Source organism: Guillardia theta, assembly GCF_000315625.1.
Source record: "Guillardia theta CCMP2712 unplaced genomic scaffold GUITHscaffold_43, whole genome shotgun sequence".
In the NCBI taxonomy this organism is placed as follows: domain Eukaryota; class Cryptophyceae; order Pyrenomonadales; family Geminigeraceae; genus Guillardia; species Guillardia theta.
In genome coordinates, this window is record NW_005434631.1 from 35517 (window position 1) to 56237 (window position 20721).

Sequence of the window (20721 nt, forward strand, 5' to 3'; positions counted from 1 at the left end):
ATTACTGGATCCATTGCATGGCTCAACAATAAACTCAGATTTAGAACACTCTAAACAAGATAAGCATTTCCCTGTGAGGAGATGTTAAAATCGTCAAGTTTTTGAAGCAAAGAAAACAAGACATACCATCTAATACGAATCCATTTGGGCATGACAACAAAAATTGACAGCGTAATCCCGTGTACCCCTGGTAGCAGTCGCACCCGCCCGTCTGCCCGTTGCACCGGCCGTTCCCGCTGCAGTTCTTGAGCAAGTCGCACTCCTCCGTGCAGCTCGGCCCGTAGAGGTTCTTCCCGCATATGCCCGACCCGCCGCCGCCCGTCTCCTCTGAGCAGTCTGCTCCCGTGTACCCCTGGTAGCAGTCGCACCCGCCCGTCTGCCCGTTGCACCGGCCGTTCCCGCTGCAGTTCTTGAGCAAGTCGCACTCCTCCGTGCAGCTCGGCCCGTAGAGGTTCTTCCCGCATATGCCCGACCCGCCGCCGCCCGTCTCCTCTGAGCAGTCTGCTCCCGTGTACCCCTGGTAGCAGTCGCACCCGCCCGTCTGCCCGTTGCACCGGCCGTTCCCGCTGCAGTTCTTGAGCAAGTCGCACGCCTCCGTGCAGCTCGGCCCGTAGAGGTTCTTCCCGCATATGCCCGACCCGCCGCCGCCCGTCTCCTCTGAGCAGTCTGCTCCCGTGTACCCCTGGTAGCAGTCGCACCCGCCCGTCTGCCCGTTGCACCGGCCGTTCCCGCTGCAGTTCTTGAGCAAGTCGCACTCCTCCGTGCAGCTCGGCCCGTAGAGGTTCTTCCCGCATATGCCCGACCCGCCGCCGCCCGTCTCCTCTGAGCAGTCTGCTCCCGTGTACCCCTGGTAGCAGTCGCACCCGCCCGTCTGCCCGTTGCACCGGCCGTTCCCGCTGCAGTTCTTGAGCAAGTCGCACTCCTCCGTGCAGCTCGGCCCGTAGAGGTTCTTCCCGCATATGCCCGACCCGCCGCCGCCCGTCTCCTCTGAGCAGTCTGCTCCCGTGTACCCCTGGTAGCAGTCGCACCCGCCCGTCTGCCCGTTGCACCGGCCGTTCCCGCTGCAGTTCTTGAGCAAGTCGCACGCCTCCGTGCAGCTCGGCCCGTAGATATTTTTTTGGTCAAATTTCGTTTGTTTTCCCGTACAGGTTTTCTCTCTCCGGTGCTTGTGAGATTGATTGAGCAATCGGATCCTGTCCATCCTGGAAAGCAGTCACACGATCCCTGTGTACCGGTGCACCGGCCGTTCCCGCTGCAGTTCTTCATCATGTCGCAAGTTGCATTACAACTTGTCATGTATGCATTCTTTCGGCAGACTTCGGTTGAATTTATGCCTTTGTTCTGCAATTGGATAGCAAGAATCTTCCTGGATCTTGGCATTTCCAATTTGAACGTATATCCCTTGAATGTTTCATGTATGGGAGATACACTGGTTGCTTTCCCCTGCCACAATAATGCATGTCATTTCCCTGTGCTCTTCACTTTCCTTATATTCTTACCTGTATATTCAGAGAAGTGATGATGATCACGAACAGGAACAGTGAGTTGACTTCCATGTTTTTCCATGTGCACATCATCTGAAAGGTCAAAGGCTGCCTCTACTTTCTAATCAGGTCAAAACTAGCCGCGCACTACACACTCAATCCAAAGATGCGAGCTTGCGAATGCCACCTCACAAGGGGAGAGAGGTCACCTCAACAAGCTGTTGTTCCTGTTGTCCCATCATCAGCGTGTTGACATGCTTCTAAGCTTCTTTTCCACGTCGTTTCTCCTCCTGCTGCTCTGTCCCCTGCATTGACTGTTCTGCACGACTACCCCGTCCCGCCTTTCGCCTCCTACCCACCACCCACATTGCCCTCACCACCCACACTGCCTTGACTACCCCTACTACCCCCTCTCTACAGCCTGTCAACCCCCTCTAGCCCCTCTCTACCCACACTACCCAAACCACCTACACTACCCACACTACCCACACTACCCACACTACCCCTATCCAACTCATACCCTACCACAGTGTCAGTTTGACTGGATAAAGTACCTACCCCCACCCCTATATTCCCATGTCACCACCCCGCACTTCTCACACATCGCTCCGTACATTTTGGGGTTGACGTCGCCATATATTAATTATAGAATGTAAACTAATTGTACCAGAATATATACTTGAGTTTGTACCTGAGTCACCCTTAATAAGACTTCTAGTACCAGATTGAATACATATATGGTACCGAATCCACTGAGTCTTGAGAGGACCGAGTTTGACTTTTTTACTAGAACTGTTCTTTATTTGCAGTCCGTTTACTCAAAGTTAAGTTAAAAATCAGTACGAGGACAATGAGGAGAGTCGAGGAGCCTCGGCGAACAAGGAAACGGCAGCGCTGGGCCCGGGCCCTCAGCGCCAAGGGGGGGCATCCAGCCGGGGGGTCAGCGGGGCTAGCCAACAGTGCTACGATCGGACTCCAGTTGATCCGACCAACGGGAATCCGAGCGGCTGAAGGTCTCAGTTTACCGTGACTCTCACACTGCCGTAAACCCGCGCGATAAGTTCATCAGATCACATTATCGGCTATATATTCCCGGCGGACAGCTTGTCGGTCATCATGGCCCGTGACGTCTAAGAAAGAGTGCTGCATCAGCGAACTTTGAAATTTCACTGTCAATCAACTATTTTCATGTTTCGAATCTGTGAAAGAGGTTTCATTACTCCTCAGGCTCCCCTGAGTCCTCGGCTCTGAGGTAACCTGCAGCTCTTCTTAGCATGCATCCTAATTTCCACGAAAAGTCTTCACGACCTGTCTGCTCGTCGAACCGTTCTCTGTAGCAGTCGTCGTGGTCTTCGTCGTAGCAGTCTTGCGCCTGACAGCAGGACGAAAGTTCAGTTGAGAAAGGAAGGATGCAATGCAGGGCAACCGGTCGCATGTTCACGTCGTAAGCTCTGTCGCCGAACTAGCGTATTGGATCACTACTTACCAAATACGTCTCATCGTTCAAACCTCATCGTACTGAGTCCTCACATAGCCGGAATACCATTGTGGTTCGCCATTCCAGGCGTCTGAGGGTTCGTACCCCAGAGGCCTCACCCGATCACTGAACTTCTTGTCCTTCAACCAGGGCCTGTTCATGATGTCATTCACTCCTCCACATCAAGACCTTGGCACCATTCGTAAGGTCGGTGGGGTGGTTCAATAGCTGAGAAGTAATCCTCCCCTACGAGAAGAACTGAGACACCAGGGGCTTCCGACTTCAATGCCTCACCTGTATCAGGAATGCGCTCTACCAGTGCTGAACTGCTATGGTGCTCGATGACAAGAACTGCGAGGATGTGAGCAAATTGAGCAGCGTGTCCAAAAAAGTTCGGAACCGGCGAAGAGGGACAAAGATGCTAATGCAAGGACACCAGCTCCTCTGTACATTTCACCTCTGCTGATAGTTTCAAAAACGAGAGTCAGCCATGTGGTTACTTTGCAGTATAAAATTCGGGTAAAGATCCTCCGGCTAACATAACGTCCGACTGATACAATCAGTGCAATATTGCCAGCACGTAGATTCACAGACAACGATGGTCGACATAGACAAACTATGTGGTAGGAAACAATCCAGGGTTCAACGTCTTGGTGCAGACAGGCGATGGAGCAAGGGAAGGAGAAGGCAGTCTTCCCTTCAACGTCGATCCAATCAAAACCAACCCCTTTTCAACATCCTAATCTTAATCCTCCTCGTTGTCCTCCTGTTTATATTCCTCCACCCTCCTGCTCCTCCTGCTCCTCCTGCTCCTCCTGCTCCTGCTCCTCCTCCTCCACTGCCACCGCCGCTGTCACACATCCTTTTGCATCACTGACCTCATTGCGCCGCAGCCATGCCAAGAGCCAGGGCCGTTACATTTCCCTCCATCTGTAACTGTTTGTTTTTTCCTTTACGACACAGTCCACCTCAGCCACATACCCACTTGATCACCAGTACCCCCTTCGTATTGGGATATGGGACGGGTATCGAAATGTATGTGTTTCCTTGTCCCTTCTCCCTCCCCATTCCTACTCCCTCCCTCCCTCCCTAACTCAGTCACTCCCTCCTTAACTCATCAGTCTCTCACTCGCTCACTCGCTCACTCTATCCCTTTCTTCCTCCATCTCTCCATGCCTTGCTTCGTCCCTCGCTTGCTCCTTCGATTTTCTTTCATCAGGCTACTTCAACACGAATAAGCTAAAATTCCATTACTGAAGGTTTCACCTGCCACTTTCCAGCGCATCACCAGTAGCAAAACAAAATTATGTCCATCATTGTATGAATGTTGGTTTACCTGATTCTGATAGTTTCCCCTACCTTCTCTCCACCTCATTGAGGGTTCGACTCTAGTTTGATGTTGTTTTGCAGGTCACCCTGAAACCTCGTCCGATTCTTGCTTCCCTTTCCCCTCGATCCTCCCTCTCTCCTTCCTTCTTGTGAAAAGAAGCCTGAACTCAACTCTCCCTGAGCCGCAGCTGCGCCATGGTTGCTCTTCGATTCCGCCATGCCGGAGAACTCATGGAGGTGGAGGTGGATTTGAACGACGGACCAATAGTTCTTCGTGCTCAAGCCTCTTCCATCACTGACGTCCCCATGGACTCCACCCGCCTGCTCCTCGTCCGCCCAGGACAAGCTCCTCTCGCCATCTTGGACACTCACGATCTCTCAAAGCTGGGGATCAAGGCGGGCGATGAGATCCGAATCGAAGAAGGGGACACCGCAGCAGTGGGAGTGAGGGAGGAGGTTCAGTCTACACCCTCAGCATCGGCCAGGCCTCGGCAGTCTGTCTGGGCGTCCGGCCTGTTCGAAGGCAGCATGTTGGTGAGATCTGATGGATCGACGACCCAGCCTGAGGCTCTAGAAGATTCTATGGTGGTTGGCATCTACTTTTCTGCCCATTGGTGCCCCCCCTGCAGGATGTTTACACCCGCTCTTGCTGAGGCTTACAGGAGCATCAGGTCTGCTAACAAGAAGTTCGAGATTGTCTTCGTCTCGTCGGACCACAACGAAGCAGGTTTCGATGAGTACCTCCGCTCGATGCCTTGGCTGGCGCTGCCGTTTGCAGAGAGATCGATCAAGAACAAGCTGAGCGGCATGTTCGGAGTGTCAGGGATCCCTTGCCTCGTGCTGCTTGACGGGGCTCGTGGGAGTTTGATCACGAGAGATGGCCGTCAGGTCATCATGCAGGATAGATTCGGCACGAACTTCCCGTGGAGCACAGGAGGGCATTCCAGCTCGCAACCGCCACCGCAGCCGCAGGGTGCCGGAGCTGCGCAGAAGATCACTGTCACGGACTTGTCCAAGATTCTTCAGAATGTCACGACCAAGGGAAGCAAGTCGAGTGCTGAGATCGAGAGGGAGAAGGGGATGCAGGAGATGGAAGCAAGGATCGCGAGTGGCTCTCGGCACGTGCTGATCTACGAGGACAAGGCCATCCAGGCGCAGGCCCTCAAGGAGATCCCAGTGGACGAGATCCGTCGGCTGGCCGTTGAGGAGCCGATGAACCTTGGCCCTAACGACTCTGTGGTGAGGCACCTGCTGCGGTGGTTCAAACATCGATGCTTCAAGTGGGTCAACAACGCTCCCTGTGATCACTGTGGCTCCTCCAGTACCAAGAACGCTGGCGCCGATCGGCCCAACGTGTCAGAGCAGGCCCATGGCGCTGGGGTCGTCGAGCTGTACCACTGCAACGACTGCAACAAGACCACTCGCTTCCCGCGCTACAACCATCCTGGCAAGCTGATGGAAACCAAGAGAGGAAGATGTGGAGAGTGGGCCAACGCCTTCACCCTGTGCTGCATCGCCATGGGGTTTGAGGCCAGGCACGTGGTGGACTGGACGGATCATGTCTGGACGGAAGTCTTCTCTGAGGATCAGCAGCGATGGATCCACTGTGATCCCTGCGAGGACAGCTGGGACAGCCCGCTGCTCTACTCCGAGGGCTGGGGGAAGAAGCTGTCGTACGTGATAGCGTTCTCCAAGGACGAGGTGGTGGATGTGACGTGCAGGTACACGAGGCAGTGGGATGAGTGCAGGACGAGGCGGAGCAAGTGTCCTGAGTTGTGGTTGGCCGAGTACATCCAGACGATCAAGCTGTCGAAGCTGTCTCAGATGCCTCCCCAGCGGCAGAACGTCCTTCGTCAGCGATGGGAAAAGGAGGTGAAGGAGCTGGAGCCTAGAAACTACGTGAAACCATCGGAACCAACTGAGCCAGCGCTGCCAGGGAGGACGACGGGAAGCTTGGAATGGCGAGCAGCTCGTGGAGAGCTGGGGAACGGAGAGCCAGTCAGTGACGTGGCTCATGCTGCAGGAGAGGAGGTGGGAGGAGTCAGGAGGAGTGAGACGCACGGTGGACAGCACGCGGACTCGAAGCCCTTTGATGACTCCTCCTTCTTGGGAGCGAAGATTAACGAGGTCAAACTGCGCGGCATCTCAGTGAAAGCCGAGCAGGGCCCCACGGGAGTCGTGTGCGGCATCCGAGCCCACTACCTGCACTGCAAGGACGACACCTGCTCCCTCCTGGACGCGCCCGAGCACTTCGGGTCTTCAGGCTCGTCCCAGGCGGAGGTGAAGCGGATCAGTCTCGATGAAGACGAGTACATCTCAGAGGTGAAGGGCCGAGCTGGTGCCCTGCTGGATGCCATCGAGTTCAGCATTTCGAAAAGAGGGACCAAGAGTGTTCGGGTTGAGCGATTCGGGGGAGGAGGAGGGAGCGAGTTCAGGATGGAAGCGCCGGAGAGCCACGAGATCATTGGGTTCCATGGCGCTGTCAATGGGCATCTGCACAGCATCGGAGTGATCTTCCGCCGGTCTCACGCTAAGGAGGAGAAGAGAGAGGAGGGGAAGAGAGAGGAGGTGAGTTGGAGCTTGAGGCGCTTGGTTAATACCCTGACTTTTTGGTGCCACAGCAGGGCTCAGGAGCCAAGGGAGGAGCCATGAGCGAGGAGGAGGAGGCGAAGTTGAGACTGCAGCAGCTGATCCGCGAGAATTTCTTCGCCATCCAACAGGAGGTAACGAGAGAGAGGGAGGAGGTCGAAGAGCTCATGGGGTAACAGGGAAAGATCACGAACCCCAACGAGATCGCGGCGATCGCAATAGAGAGGGCGAGGAAGAAGCTGAGTGAGATGAAGACATCGCAAGCATGACGTGGCGGAGCAGCGCAGTAGAAGGGAGGCAACAGTCAGTGTTGTCATGAACAAGGTGGTTGAGAGACGAGCGATCATAGATAAACTTGACCTTTTCGAAGTAAAACTCGTCCTACCTTGCCAGCGCAGCCTATCCCTCAGATGGACGAGGATGAGGAGAAGAGGAAGGTGCTGTAGGAACAAGTCAAAGTGTCAAGGACGAGCGGAAGGTGTTCATCAGATGTTCGTTTACAGTGTCGAACGTGCTTGTGTAACAGTGTTTCAAGATGCCGGTTGAACTGTGAAAATATTTGTTCCAGTGTAAAGGAGGACAAAGGAGGACTGATCGTTTTGGTCAGTTGTCACTCCTGGAAATGTACATCATGGTGACAGTGTTTCAAACATTGGTTAGAGTGTGGAAACGTTTGCAGTGCAGAAAAGACTGAAAGATTAACATGCATTGACACCATCAGTTCCAAGACAGCAGAATCGCAAGAATCTCGTTCTTTATTTCCAACTGAAAACATTTACCCTATACTTTACAAGATAAATAACTTAATAGCGGTACTGCTCAGGCTTGTAAGGGCCGCCAACAGGAACCCCAATATAGTCAGCCTGCTCCTTGGAGAGGGTGGTAAGCTTGGCTCCGCAGTGTCCCAAGTGAAGGCGGGCGACCTTCTCGTCGAGAACCTTAGGGAGGATGTACACCTTCTTCTCAAACTTGCCGGTCTTCTGGGCTCCGCAGTTAGCCCAGATTTCGAGCTGAGCCATGGCCTGGTTGGTGAAGGAGCAGGACATCACGAACGAGGGATGGCCAGTGGCGCATCCAAGGTTGCAGAGACGACCCTCAGCAAGAAGGATGACACCCTTGCCATCGCTCTTGACGAAGCGGTCGACCTGGGGCTTGATGTTCTGGCGGGTGACGCCGGCGCCCTTGAGGAGGCCAGCCATGTCGATCTCGTTGTCAAAGTGACCAATGTTGCCGACGATGGCGTTGTTCTTCATGCGCTGCATGTGCTCGAACATGATGATGCCCTTGTTGCCGGTGGTGGTGATGAAGATGTCGGCGTACTCAACGACGTTGTCGAGGGTGTTGACCTCGTATCCCTCCATGCAGGCCTGGAGAGCGCAGATCGGGTCGATCTCGGTCACGATGGTGCGGGCACCGGCAGCCTTCATGGCCATGGCGCATCCCTTGCCAACGTCTCCGAAGCCGCAGATGACAGCAACCTTGCCGGCGATCATGACATCGGTAGCGCGCATGATACTGTCGGGGAGGGAGTGCCTGCATCCGTACAAGTTGTCGAACTTGGACTTGGTGCAAGAGTCGTTGACGTTGATGGCGGGGAAGAGGAGGGTTCCGGACTTCTCCATCTCGTAGAGGCGGTGAACACCGGTGGTGGTCTCCTCGGAGACTCCGACGCACTGCTCAGCGACCTTGTGCCACTTCTTGGGGTCTTGCTTGATGGTGTCACGGATGATAGAGAGAACGCACTTGAACTCCTCGTTGTCGGTGGAGGCAGGGTCGGGGATGGCACCGGTGGCGGCGAACTCCTTCTCCCTCTTGACACCCTCGTGGATGAGGAGGGTAGCATCTCCTCCGTCATCGACGATCATCTGGGGACCAGAGCCATCGGGCCAGGTGAGGGCCTGGAGGGTGCACCACCAGTACTCCTCGAGGGTCTCTCCCTTCCAGGCGAACACCTTGGAGGTCTTCTTGGCGACGACGGCGGCAGCAGCGTGATCCTGGGTGGAGAAGATGTTGCAAGAGCACCACCTGATGTCGGCTCCGAGCTCATACAGAGTCTCGATTAGGACAGCGGTCTGAATGGTCATGTGGAGGGACCCCATGATGCGAACGCCCTTGAGAGGCTTCTTCGGTCCGAACTCCTCGCGGGTGTTCATCAGACCAGGCATCTCGACCTCGGCGATGTCGAGCTCCTTGCGGCCAAACTCCGCAAGGGACATGTCCTTAACCTTGGAATCCTCTGCCATCTGTGGGAAACTGTCAGCGCAAGCTCAGGGTAATGCAGGGTCGGATCGTGAGCAGGGAACTCCACCATAGATCAAGAGGAAGGCAACAACAGAAGAGCCATTGCGAGGAGGAGGAGGAGGAGGGACATCGAAGCAGGGGAGAGGGAGTGCATAGCAGGTTGTGCTCTGTGTGGGCCGCATGGCGTCACCTTGTTGTTTTGTCTCACGTCATGTCGGGCATCCACTATATAGTCCCACCCCTACATTCAGGGGTGGGTTCAAATCAATTTTCCACATATTACCAAAGTTTACAAATATTGATGATAAAAGCGAATATAATTTATCTGTATTTGAAATTATAGAATTAAAGTTTTCAAATTTGTTCAACTGATACATGAAAAGGAATCTACAGGAAAGTTTTCTAATTGAAAAGAGAGGGGTAAGGGTCCTCACTCCACGTGCCTCTCTCATATTTTTGGACGCTACTCGGTGTAAACCCCAAAAAAAACAGACCACCCTCGATCTTGTCCACCCCCCTTTTCCCCAACACGGACCCCTGACATTTTTAGTGACCCCCACAAAAATACACCCTACCCTCAAGAACATACGCCTCTACCTGAACACCCGTACTTTTACCATCAAATACCCCATCTTTTATATGGGTAGAAAGTCATCCACTAACGAGTGCACCCCCATATTCACCTACCCTTTACCCCACAATACTCTCAAATGTCCCCAAACCCTCCTGCTTCAGAACTACCACTTCTACCCCTCACTTTCCCCTAAATATACCCACCCTTTCTATGGAATCCATAGAGGACTACCCTACCATCCATATTACTGCCCAGTACCCCTGGTATCGTATGGCTTGCCAGCAGCCTCTACACCGCTTGCAAATGGATCAGACCTACCACCACCCCCTTAATGACTGTGTAAAATAGGGGTACTTGCAGATGAACGCAGGGTCATCTGTACGGTACCTTTGAAGTAGGAATCCTTCGTTTATCAAGCTGACAGGGGGGTGGGGTACAGAAGTGAAGGGATTACTATAGGGTAGGGTAGGGAGGACTTACAAGACGAGGGTGATTTGTGGGTTCAAGTAGGGGTAATGCTGAAGATTGCTGACCATCGATGGAGAGGGTGGGGTTGGTCTAAGGGGCAAGTGGTCATAAAGGAATCTCCGTTACACATACGGATGAAACGGTCAATGTTGTCAGTGACTTCCGGGTGTGCGGCCCGGCCGGCTCTGGGACTCCGAGAAGACCCTTCAGCCGGCGGCCGGCCCAGCGGCCAGTCGGCCGGCCCGGTGACGTGGGGATGAGGGTGCGCTTTGGATCTGAGGTGATGCAGGTTGTCAGGCAGCTGCAGCGCGCGATGGTGGTGAGGCAGCAGCGAGTTATGCTGCCATCGCGCACTTTGTCATCATCATCATCATCATCATCATCATCATCGTCATCGTTGTCATCGTTGTCATCGTTGTCATCGTCATCGTCATCAACGTCATCATCACTACAGTCCTCGCTCTCTCATTCACTTTCTTCCCGTTTCACCCAACGTTGGAGGAATGGGCCCTCTGCAAACGTCCTCCAACTCAGCGCTTCTTCCTTTGATGCGAGGATAGCCACGAGGTGCTTCTCCACCACCCCTGCGAAGATGGCAGAGGGGGACAAGAAGGGGTTCTTTCAAAGAGCATTGGATGAGATGAAACAGGAGACTGACAGAAGTCTGGGAAAGTTATCTAGAAACATGAATCAGTCTTTCTTGTTCTCAGACACAGGCATGCCCCCTGAGCTCCCGTGGATAGACTGCAGTGATGAGAAGTTGCTGGACAAATTCTGGTCAGTCAGCGATGGTGACCTTGGAGGTAGCTCGACATGCACGCTCGAGAGATCAGAAGAAGGACACATACGATTCTATGGAAATACGCAGCTCACGATAATCCATCGAGAGGAAGAGCGCAAGCCAGGCTTCTGGACCAGCTTCGTCAAACCTCCGGGCCCGAAACTTTCCAAGTCGGGGTTTGCGGGGTTTTCAAGCAAGCCGTTCGAGCTTGTAGATGACATCGACAACTATAACGTGATCCTTCTCAGGCTAAAGGCAGACGGGCGGATGTATTACTTCAACATCCAGACTGAGTCCCTTCCCGGCGACTCAGTGTTCCGAGCCGAAATTCAGACGAAGCCGGGAGTATGGCAGACAGTCCGACTGCTCCCTCGACACTTCCGGCTCGTGTCTCACGGCGTCCCCTGCTTGTCGACACCGAGGATGAACTGGCGCTGTGTGAGGACAGTCGGCATGGCGATCAATGACGGGAAGGAAGGGCCATTTGACCTGACGTTGGAGAGCTGCAAGCTCAACTTTGACGAACGTGTGGAGCTGGTTGACGATACATGAGCTCTTTGCAGTTACTTCGCTGCCCTGCTCTTAGGCAGAGATGGAAGAATCTCATGCACAAATTTATAAATCTTGTTGCATCCTCTTCGTCTGAGAGCACTTCCTTGAATCGCCCCGATCGAGTCAAGGACTGCAAGAGTATACCTCTCCTCCATGGCCTCGTGAGTTTGGCGTCGCTTGCAGCAGACGTACAGAACTCAGTGGACGTTGCGCGCGATAAATGCTCCGACGGTTGCGCGCGTGGTGTCCTCAGACCTGCCAGGAGGTCAACGAGCTATCAGCGACAGGGAGTAGAGCAACGTCGTCGTGCTGGCGGCCTGACGGGGAGTTGTGCCCTCCTGCTGAGCTTGTCACTCAACACACAAGCATGCAACAGGACTCGCCGTCATCTCGTCCCTCTCATCGTCCCGCCTCCTTAAGTTGTACCGGAACAGCACCATGTCGAGCTGGTCCAGGAGCACCTGCGCTGAGCGTGAGGAAAGCAAGGAGGAGTTGACGGGTGTCCGAGCTACTTGAATGCGGTCAGGATGAGGGATTGGTTGATGCTCCTCTCCTGGCTGCTCCGAGGTGGTGCTCCCAGCGTGATACTGATGGAGATTGGCTTCCAGGAACGAGGCAGAATCTGTAGGTCGCAGCAAGCTTTCGTCGTATTCCCGCAGCTGACCTCTCTTGTTCTCCCTCACTTGGGCTGAATGAGCATGGCGCACGAGAATGAAGATGGTCGCAAAAATGGTTATGAACGCAATGAAGATGTAAACCGGTAACACATTCGAGTTCGCGAGGTCCCCGACTTCAGCGCGGCAGATCGGAGGTCTCATGTTGACTTCCACTCTCATGCTGCAAGTGAAACCCCACGGACACTTCGCTGCAACCTCACCCGAACATGCAGTTGCGTTGCCATTTGAGGGAGAAATCTCTACCAGCTCAATGCTGGCAGCGTGAACCTGGACCGGTCGCTCCACCACCCAAGAACAGAACTTGGTGTAGACGCTTTCAGGCAGAGTGAAGGTTACCCACATGGTGAGAGGATCCCAGTTCCCATCCTCAGAGATGACCTTCCCAACTTCCGAGGCGACGGGCAGGTAGCTCGAGTTCTCCCCGCACCGTGCTTGCTCGCTCAAGCAGAAGCTGGCATCGTCATTGCAGATCTTGTCAACTGACACCCTGGAGGCATTGACGGAGAGATATCGGCCAAGAGTTTCTCTGAAAGTGTCATACGGGATCGTCCTCCCATGGCGGATGCACCAACTCGAGAATGGCCTACGTAGAAGAGCGACGATGGTAGGAGACCTTCCTGTTGTCGATCCCTCCGAAGATCCGCCTCTGCGATAAGACAGGAGCAGAGTGTTTGCAGCATTGCGCTCCACCAACATCGCAATCAGGGCAAGAATGTACCAGATCTGGATTCTCCAGGAGAATCGCATCATCCGCGCCAGCTCGTGCCAATGGCGAGGGCCTGAACCTGAGGGAAGTTTGCGGAACAAACTTCAGCCTCTTGGTCTGGAATATCACAAGGGATACCCAAGGGCGTCTTGTCGTCTTCAGGAGAACAAGCTCTTGTGCAAGATCCGCTCCGTCGCCATCCTCCTTCTCCCCCCCCTCCTCAGCCCGTCAACGTGGCTTTTGCGTTCCCTTGTCCAGCCATGTCGGCGCAAGGTTTTAGTCAAACTTGACTAAACCCTTTCACTCAATTGGCATTGAGTACCCCCACCCACCCAAATAACCAACTTCAAGTATCCACCCCACCACATTTACCCCTCACCCACTACCCCTTGGCCCTACTGCCTCCACCCCCCACCAAAATCTCTTTCCCCTCCACCATGACATGGCGAAAATGGCGGCCGGAGGAGTAGCGCCCTTGACAAACACTTGCGAGTCTTCATCCTCCTCGTCCTCATCAGCATCCTCGTTCCTCTCAGTCTCTCTCCCCCCTTGCGGCTGCACTTGACCAGAAGACTGCTGACACGGTTTCTGGGGTTCGACTAGTGCCTGGCTTGCACTGCCCAGCTCGTTGCTCTCCTTGCCACTTTTCAACCAACATTGAAGCCCTGCTGTCGAACAAACTCTTCCAACCATGAGGAAGATTCAGTTTCTCCATCTCATGCTCTTCCTGCTCTTGTTAGCATCTGTGTCAGTTCTATGGTAAATTTGCCAAGATCTGCAAGGTTTGAATCGGAACGACTGATTTTTTGCGATTTGAAAGTAAAACCGAAGCGGGAAAGGAGGAGAAGAAGAAATCGGAAGAAGCCTCGAAGAAAAAGGAAGAGACGGCCAACACCAAGGTGACAAACTCTTCTCTCAATACCAAACGAGCTTTATGCTCCACCTCTCGTTTCTCCCTGTTCTCTTATTGCCCCTCAGATCGAGTGCGACTTCGTGGAGAAGTTGGATCACTACGAAAGGCTGGGTGTGTCAAGGGATGCAAACGATAAGGAGATCAAGGTAGAAGCAAGTTACAAGGAGCTCTGATGACGAGCTTGTTCACCAGCGAGCGTACAGAAAGCTCAGCTTGAAGTACCACCCCGACAAGAACACCGGACCGAACAAGGATTGCGCACAAAAGCACTTCATCGCAACAGCCAAGGTACTCCCATTCCTCTGTCTTTCCCTTCCGTCCCCTCCCCGTCCTCTCCCCCGTTCTCATTTACGCTTGCCTTTCCTGCATCGCGCAGGCTACTTACTTTTCTTCATTCCGGATTCCCTTCCCGTCCCTCCCTTCCTCCCACCCTCTGATCCTTCTCCTCTACTTCTGACGTATCGACAGGCCTACGAGATTCTCAGCGATGAGCAGAAGAGGAAGCAGTATGATACCTTCGGCGACATGGAAAACATGGAGGTCAATATACCAGCCGTCCTCTGCATCCCCGCTCTGACATCGTTGACGCTGCAGAGCGGTCAGGCAGGCTTCGAGGGCTTTGAGGGCTTTGACCCCTTCAACGTCTTCCAGCAGTTCTTCAACAGGCAGGCGTCGGGCACGAGAGGAGGCAGGGCAGCTGTTTGAGAAGCAGCGAGACGGGCTGAGAGGGTGTTGGCAGGGTCCTTTCATGCAAGCTCCGGCCCTCAACACCAGCAGTTCTTCTTCTTCGACGAGGGTCCCAACGACTTTGACATGGCCGACTGCATCAACTACTGCATCCTGCAGTACCGTCAGGTCCTGTCGGCCAGCCCATGGCTGCTTGTGGTGACGCCAGACCGGCAGGCTGGGTATGTCGGCGACCTGGAGGCTCAATGTCAGCATGAGTGCATGGATCAGATGAACCAGGTGCGGGATGAGCGGCTTTGTCCTCCGTCTATCTCGTCCCTTGAGAGCTGAGGAGTTGCATCTCCCTTGATCGTTTCTGTCCTCCTTGTGCTCTTTCCTCTCTCCCTTTCCTCCTTCCCTCTCCCTTCCCTCTCTCCTTCTCCCTCCCCCCTCGATGGATGGTTTTACCTTTTCCCTTGCAGGGACAGGGCCCGGTCTTCGACGGTTTCCAGCAAATGTTCCAAGAAGATCCATTCCAGAACGCTTATGGGCAGCAATATCACTACATCAATGAGCAACCTGTACTGTATTGCTGTGCTGTCCTCCTTCTCATCACCTTGATTGCTCTCAGTACTACATGGAGCAGACTTTCGATCCCTTCGACTTTGTGCAGGATGACGGCGGAGGGTTCCAGGCAAGTGGACGAGACGAGGGTCTTGGCTCTTCTCACTCCAAACGTTTGACCCTCCAGGGGCAGAGGGCCAACACAAGGGCCAACATCCTCGAGCACATGATGCGAGGAGGAAGTACTACGGGCCCACAGGTGCCTCCGTCTCACCCTCCTCCTCCGACGTAGCTGAACGCCTTTCGCTCACAGAGGGGGAGAGGACCGCAGGTGATGTACGAGGATCCATACGGCAACCATATGTGGCAGGTTCGACCCTGCTGTCCTATTTGAACTGTGGACTGACGCGAGGGCTAGGACACTTTCTATGACGAACATCCTGGCTTCGAGTATGCTCAGGTGGACAGAAGAGACCGAGAAGCTCTTCTTGGTTGTGCTCACGCTGGGCATGCAGGAATTTCCGGGGCCGGGTGGCCGGGGGTCAGCTTCGTCGGGCAAGCGGAATCGAAGGAACAGGGACATGTATGATGAGTTCTAGGAGGAGAGATGACGCGAGTAGATGGCATGGGAAGTAACCGTTGCAGTGACGGGAGGATTGAGTAGTTTTTACATTAGTCTACTAATGAAACAGCTAGTTGATACGTGCTGGACCAATCTTGATTCACTGAGGTTGAAACTGGTCAAGGGTGTCCAGACGAGTGCTGAAAGTAATCTTGCGAACAGATCTTGTGAACGGAAGTTGTCTGTAACAACCTCACATACTTCTGCCATCCCAGTTGTCCTCTAGACTTCTTATATCTCATCGCTCATCATGTCGCATCGCAGGTACCACTTCAACCAAGAGATGTCTTCGCGCCTCAAACTCTCGTTTCCTGCACCTTCATTCTTCCCTGGGGCCTGATGTTCAGAAGACATCGTCTCTAAGTGCTGGCTCAGAAATTCAGAGCTCGAGAAGCTCCATGAAGTACTAATTTCCGTTGCATCCGACATGTTCATATCCTCGCCCCAGAGCAAATCCCCTGCACGAACGTTCCTCTCTGTTGTACCCCCGTCACTCTCGCTGGACGCTCCCTCATTTCTAGATTCATTCTCAGCAGCAACCTCACTACTCCATCGGCTGAATGGCCATCGGCTGATGCCTAACTTGCGGCAGGCGTGCTTCAAACTTGTGAGCGATATCCCCTGTAAAGCGACAAGCAGTCAAATCCAAGTTTCTTTCATTCATGCTCAAATGCTTTGAGCGCTCACCAGGTTTGCTGCAGCTTCCTCTTGCTTCAGGTGAAACATTCCTTCCAGCGTTGCTCGATCCAGGTTGACGTGTTGTCTAGCCTGGATGCTGCAATGGTTGCCTCGTGGTCGTGGAGCGATGCGAATCGAATCCTCCATCCTGCCTGCAAGACAAAGGAGGGTGGGATAGTAGGATTTCTCTTCAAGGTGATGAGGTTACACGAAGTTCGAATCCCGTGTCGACGAAGACGATGCGTCGAAAAGGTTAAAATAAGGGAGCAAGGATGCCGGGACACTGGAGTTGCCGATTAGGGTGAGGGTTGACAATAGCGTTCTAGAGAAGGCGAGAGGAGAGAGGAGACAGGAGAGAGGAGAGAGGAGAGGAAGGAGACAGGAGAGAGGAGAGAGGAGACAGGAGACAGGAGACAGGAGACAGGAGACAGGAGACAGGAGACAGGAGACAGGAGACAGGAGACAGGAGACAGGAGAGAGAGGAGAGAGGAGAGAGGAGAGAGGAGAGTGCGCGCTGGGGAGGAGGGGGTGAGATACGAAGAGCAGGATAGAGCTCCTGGAGGAAGAAGAAGGTGCAGATGGGGCCAAGAGTGGCTCGAGGGAACGAGTGCGCAGGGGAAAAAGGTGTGCTTTGACGAATTGGTTACACCCTATCACCCCCTTTTCAACATTCAGATTGGAGGGTGGGGTACACATTAATTTAGTAAAGAGGGGGTGGAAGGGGTGGTCAGGCACAACAGGGTGAGTTGGGGTGGGGTGGTTCAACCATGGGCGGTGGAAAAAGGGGCATAAGTGAGAATTCCAACGAGAGGGTAGGAGCTTCATCTTCTGAACTTAAGGACTGACTTATACTTTCATGGACCTTTGGGAGGGATAATCGGCCGGGTCATCCCTTCAAACAAGGATCCTCAGCCCCCCTCCTCACACGACCCCAACTTTACTTAAGGTAGGACCCCTGCAGCTAAATACAGAGGTGTGTAATAGGCAACCCCTCCATTTTACCAAAAACTACCCTACCACCCATCAGGCCCTGTCCTCTTAAAAACCACCCACCCCAAGAACAAGGCTCTTCATCTCTCTGGTATCTCTGGACCACAAAAATTAAATAATCCTGCCTAAAAATATTTTTTGCCATTTGCAACCCTCCGGTCAGCCACCCACCCTACTTCAGCACCTTTATCTTATGCCTCCCTCACTCCCTGGACTCCGCGAGCCTCACAGAGTCAGCCGCCCTTTTAGCCTTCTGACACTCGAGTAAAAGGCCCTTACATCCTACCTTACTGCAGACTGCTGCACCGACACATGCAAAGCAAGTACCCCTACCCACCTTGTTGGCTATCACACGAAGTTGCGTCTAGGAGAGGGCGAGGCCGACGAGGCCGCAGTGTTGCCTCGCCGGGCGGCTTCGACCCCGGGCCCTTGCTGCTCCGAGCCTATGACCCGTATCGATCTATCGTCGAGGTATGCCCACCAAGATTCGGCCCTGGCAACTCAGGCCGTGCCGTGTGACGAGTGGCGGTCTTTTCTAGACTTTTTACTCGGATGATGACCGGGAACTTTCGTGGGAGGGGGGGGATCTCGGGCTGTAGGGGCAACCGTCAGTGTAACAGAGCAGGTCGGCCTCTGAAGTTAGCCGGACGAGGCCTTGAAACATCTCGATCTCAAGGTTGTCAGACGGCTGCCACGTGAGGATGGCCCCGGGCCGCGGCGTGACACTCAGGCGTGACTGCTCTCGTTCCAATCAGCGGCGCCGGGGGCCGGCGGGGGGCCGGGCCCGGCCGCCGCCGCCGGGCCGCGGGCAACCGTCAGCCTCCGATCCGTCAACAGCCTGCTACGGTACTGATTTTTCACCGTTAACTTTGAGTAAAAGCCTGTCCTCGACTCAGTGACTCTGCCCCACAGAGTCTCCTGATTGTCCTCGTATCGGATTTTTAATTTAACTTTGAGTAAAAGTGCCAGTCTCGCCCCAGCTGAGCGGCCCGGCGGCCCGGCCGGGCGGGCGGCCGCCTCCGACTCGCCGGGTCGGAGCGTACGGTCGCCCGCCGGCTGAAGGCTCGGACTCAGAGTACACGCCGGGCGGTCCGATCAGCGTGACCGACCGGCGCCGGCGCCGGCGGGCCGGGTGCCGCATTGCCACCCGCCAAAGGCCTTTCTTCCCATCATCGCCAGCACTGATGGCCTCTTGCAGGACGATGCGTTGCGCTTTCTGTGGTGGCTGGCGGATCGCTCGGCGAACAAGGAAACGCCTCGCAAGACGTCTCAAACGGTGATCCGACTTGCAAACGCATCCGATCACCAGGAGCGGCGTCTCATTCCAGTTCGGCGGCGGCCACCGCGACCGACATCGCTGGCATGGCCGCGCGGGCGGGAACTTGTCCTGCGCGCCGTTATTCTCTTCTCGCCGTTTGGCCTGTGCGACAGTGTCAGGGTCAAGCCGCGCCCTCCTTGACTCTCAGGGGCCTTATTGTCCTCGTACTATCACTTATTTTTAACTTAACTTTGAGTAAAGACAGTCAGACAGTTACACTTGGCAGTACCGTACTGTAGTCAGGAGGCTGTACTATGCTGAGAGCCCGGGTCAGGGTCGGCGTCCGAGAAAGTCGGGGCCCCGGCGGGCAGGCGGCAGGGCAGGCGGCTCACAGCGGCCGCCGCCCGCCGGGCCCGGCCCGCCGCTGTCGCCCTGAAGCTTCAAGTTCTCTTCTCGCCGTATGGCCTGTGCGACAGCGTCCAATCAGGTCAAGCCTCCTCTCAGTCTACTCTCGGAGGGCCCCCTGAGGCTGCTCCGAGCGGCTCTGAGGGCCCGGCCTGCGATGATTGTACGGTCCGACGAGGCTCGTACCGTAGTACCGTGATTTTTAACTTAACCGTTTGAGTAAACGTCAGTGTGGGGATGAGGGTATGGGGGAGAAGGGGCGGCCGCTATCAGGCGGGTTGAGTGAAATGGGCGATGAGGAGATGGCGGAGGGAGGGAGCGGAGGGGAGGAAGAGAGGCGAGAGGGAGGGGGGAAGGAAGCAAGGGATGAAGAATGCATGAGGAGAACAACGTCAAGAGCGGACAAGAGGAGTAGGAGAAGACGGGGATGGGAAAGAGGCGGTGTGAGGTCCAGCTCAGCTCCTTGTCCCCTTATATGTCTCGGTGGTTGGGTGATGCTACTTGCCTTGGCGACTGGACTTCAGGTGGGGGAGGGAGGAGGAGGAATCGACGCGAGATACCAGGGAGTAAGAGCGCAGAGTCATACTGCCAGCCCATTTCTTGCCAAGGTCGTTCCAGAAAGATCCCGATGGGCTTGGGGGGCAGAACCTCCAGGATCATTGCATGAGGGCATCCTGATGGGGCACACGAGCATGAGACTCGGGAGAGGATCGCAGCAAAGAGGCTGCACGGATGATACGTGCTTGGATCTGAGTCAACCAGAGCCATCTGTGCTGAGAAATCGCTGTCAAGGGGAGCGCAAAGAACTGGCATGGTTGCCGGGCATGGCGCCGAGCAGCCTCACGAACAAGTTTGTGAAGCGTCACCATGGGGGGAGGGTGTGTAAGATGAGGAAGCGAGAACCTGTGCTGCAGAACAGAAGAGGAGCGGCGTGTCTTGGCATGCAGGAGGATGCAGACAACGAGCGGAGGCCCGAGTCCATGTACGTGCAGCTACTGCAGAGAGTCTACCGGGCGAACTTTGGCATCGACATCAAGGATGAGGCACAGCTCTTTGACGAGCTCGAGGAGGAGGGGAGAGGCTCTGGTGGCGTCGAGGAGCAGCAGAGCTCTTCGAGGAGGAGGCTCCTGTCCACTGTCGCCTCGATCCTGATTGCTGCCTGGACTCTAACGCTACTGCCATCCCCTAGGGTGCTGGCGGGAGACTTCGATGCTGGAGACTTCCAGAAGGGAGAGACGGTCTTGTTGGACGTGAAGAAAGCAAGAGAGTCGTGCAGCGACGGGTGGGCGATGAACTGGAGGACGACGGGGAAGGCGAGCGTGTGTCTGGAGGCGGACGGCTGTCTCTGGAGGAAGGTGGAGTTCGGGAGGGGGTCGAACTTCTACGAGCAGAGCTTCCGCAAGGCAGAGGAGACTTACTCTGTCTCCTTCATCAACTACCTCGCCAGGTTCGTCCTCAACTACGACAGCAGGTGGCAGGAGTGGTGGAGCATCCGGCAGCGGGCCCTACGCCCAGACTTCAACGAGCAGCAGGTGGCAGAGCAGCTGGGCAAGGAGCTGAGGAGGTTCTCGGGGAGCGTCGAGTACGGGCTGGGAAGATACTCGGGGGAGGAGGGGGTGAAGAGACTGTTTGCAGAGCTCCAGCTGCACTACGGGGACATGGGGTATGAGGTGAACCGTCAGCTGGTGTCAGCGTTCGCGCTGCTCGAGGTGAGGAAGGAAAGGAGGAGGGAGGAGGGGGGGGGGGA

General features: G+C 55.0%; 10 protein-coding genes across 10 annotated transcripts in view; 5 read left to right on the forward strand and 5 right to left on the reverse strand.

Annotated features, from left to right (window-relative positions):
* Positions 1 to 40: 40 nt before the first annotated feature.
* GUITHDRAFT_72699 (hypothetical protein) lies at positions 41 to 1201 on the reverse strand (the record flags this gene model as incomplete). The annotated part of the gene is made up of 1 exon (XM_005830815.1): positions 41 to 1201. The coding sequence occupies one exon, from the start codon at positions 1199 to 1201 to the stop codon at positions 41 to 43; it is 1161 nt and encodes a 386-aa protein (XP_005830872.1).
* Positions 1202 to 2636: 1435 nt separating this feature from the next.
* On the reverse strand, positions 2637 to 3872 carry GUITHDRAFT_153095 (hypothetical protein). The gene is made up of 8 exons (XM_005830816.1): positions 3840 to 3872; positions 3362 to 3423; positions 3256 to 3312; positions 3159 to 3207; positions 2994 to 3114; positions 2911 to 2946; positions 2793 to 2856; positions 2637 to 2741 (listed from the first exon to the last, which is right to left on the reverse strand). The coding sequence occupies exons 2-8, from the start codon at positions 3411 to 3413 to the stop codon at positions 2701 to 2703; spliced, it is 420 nt and encodes a 139-aa protein (XP_005830873.1). The 5' UTR covers positions 3414 to 3423; positions 3840 to 3872; the 3' UTR covers positions 2637 to 2700.
* Positions 3873 to 4872: 1000 nt separating this feature from the next.
* On the forward strand, positions 4873 to 5217 carry GUITHDRAFT_72596 (hypothetical protein; the record flags this gene model as incomplete). The annotated part of the gene is made up of 1 exon (XM_005830817.1): positions 4873 to 5217. A coding segment is annotated over one exon (345 nt), but the record flags the coding sequence as incomplete, so codon positions are not given.
* A 285-nt stretch (positions 5218 to 5502) lies between these two features.
* On the forward strand, positions 5503 to 6276 carry GUITHDRAFT_72606 (hypothetical protein; the record flags this gene model as incomplete). The annotated part of the gene is made up of 1 exon (XM_005830818.1): positions 5503 to 6276. A coding segment is annotated over one exon (774 nt), but the record flags the coding sequence as incomplete, so codon positions are not given.
* Positions 6277 to 7682: 1406 nt separating this feature from the next.
* On the reverse strand, positions 7683 to 9122 carry GUITHDRAFT_110013 (hypothetical protein; the record flags this gene model as incomplete). The annotated part of the gene is made up of 1 exon (XM_005830819.1): positions 7683 to 9122. The coding sequence occupies one exon, from the start codon at positions 9120 to 9122 to the stop codon at positions 7683 to 7685; it is 1440 nt and encodes a 479-aa protein (XP_005830876.1).
* Positions 9123 to 10847: 1725 nt separating this feature from the next.
* GUITHDRAFT_110014 (hypothetical protein) lies at positions 10848 to 11495 on the forward strand (the record flags this gene model as incomplete). Its single annotated transcript, XM_005830820.1, has 1 exon — positions 10848 to 11495. One exon carries the CDS (start codon positions 10848 to 10850, stop codon positions 11493 to 11495), a length of 648 nt encoding a protein of 215 aa, XP_005830877.1.
* Positions 11496 to 11845: 350 nt separating this feature from the next.
* GUITHDRAFT_110015 (hypothetical protein) lies at positions 11846 to 12922 on the reverse strand (the record flags this gene model as incomplete). Its single annotated transcript, XM_005830821.1, has 1 exon — positions 11846 to 12922. The coding sequence occupies one exon, from the start codon at positions 12920 to 12922 to the stop codon at positions 11846 to 11848; it is 1077 nt and encodes a 358-aa protein (XP_005830878.1).
* Positions 12923 to 13306: 384 nt separating this feature from the next.
* GUITHDRAFT_153096 (hypothetical protein) lies at positions 13307 to 14992 on the forward strand (the record flags this gene model as incomplete). Its single annotated transcript, XM_005830822.1, has 9 exons — positions 13307 to 13637; positions 13699 to 13777; positions 13857 to 13937; positions 13984 to 14079; positions 14260 to 14331; positions 14386 to 14479; positions 14531 to 14646; positions 14695 to 14743; positions 14929 to 14992. Coding segments are annotated over exons 1-9 (661 nt in total), but the record flags the coding sequence as incomplete, so codon positions are not given.
* Positions 14993 to 15874: 882 nt separating this feature from the next.
* Positions 15875 to 16468, reverse strand: GUITHDRAFT_110017 (hypothetical protein; the record flags this gene model as incomplete). The annotated part of the gene is made up of 2 exons (XM_005830823.1): positions 15875 to 16264; positions 16331 to 16468. The coding sequence occupies 2 exons, from the start codon at positions 16466 to 16468 to the stop codon at positions 15875 to 15877; spliced, it is 528 nt and encodes a 175-aa protein (XP_005830880.1).
* A 3330-nt stretch (positions 16469 to 19798) lies between these two features.
* Positions 19799 to 20721, forward strand: part of GUITHDRAFT_110018 (hypothetical protein) — a gene marked incomplete at both ends in the record, with an annotated part of 1171 nt that continues 248 nt past the window's right edge. The window contains one exon of the mRNA XM_005830824.1: positions 19799 to 20683. Within this exon, the coding sequence (XP_005830881.1) occupies positions 19799 to 20683 (885 nt within the window). The remainder of the gene's footprint in view (positions 20684 to 20721) is intronic.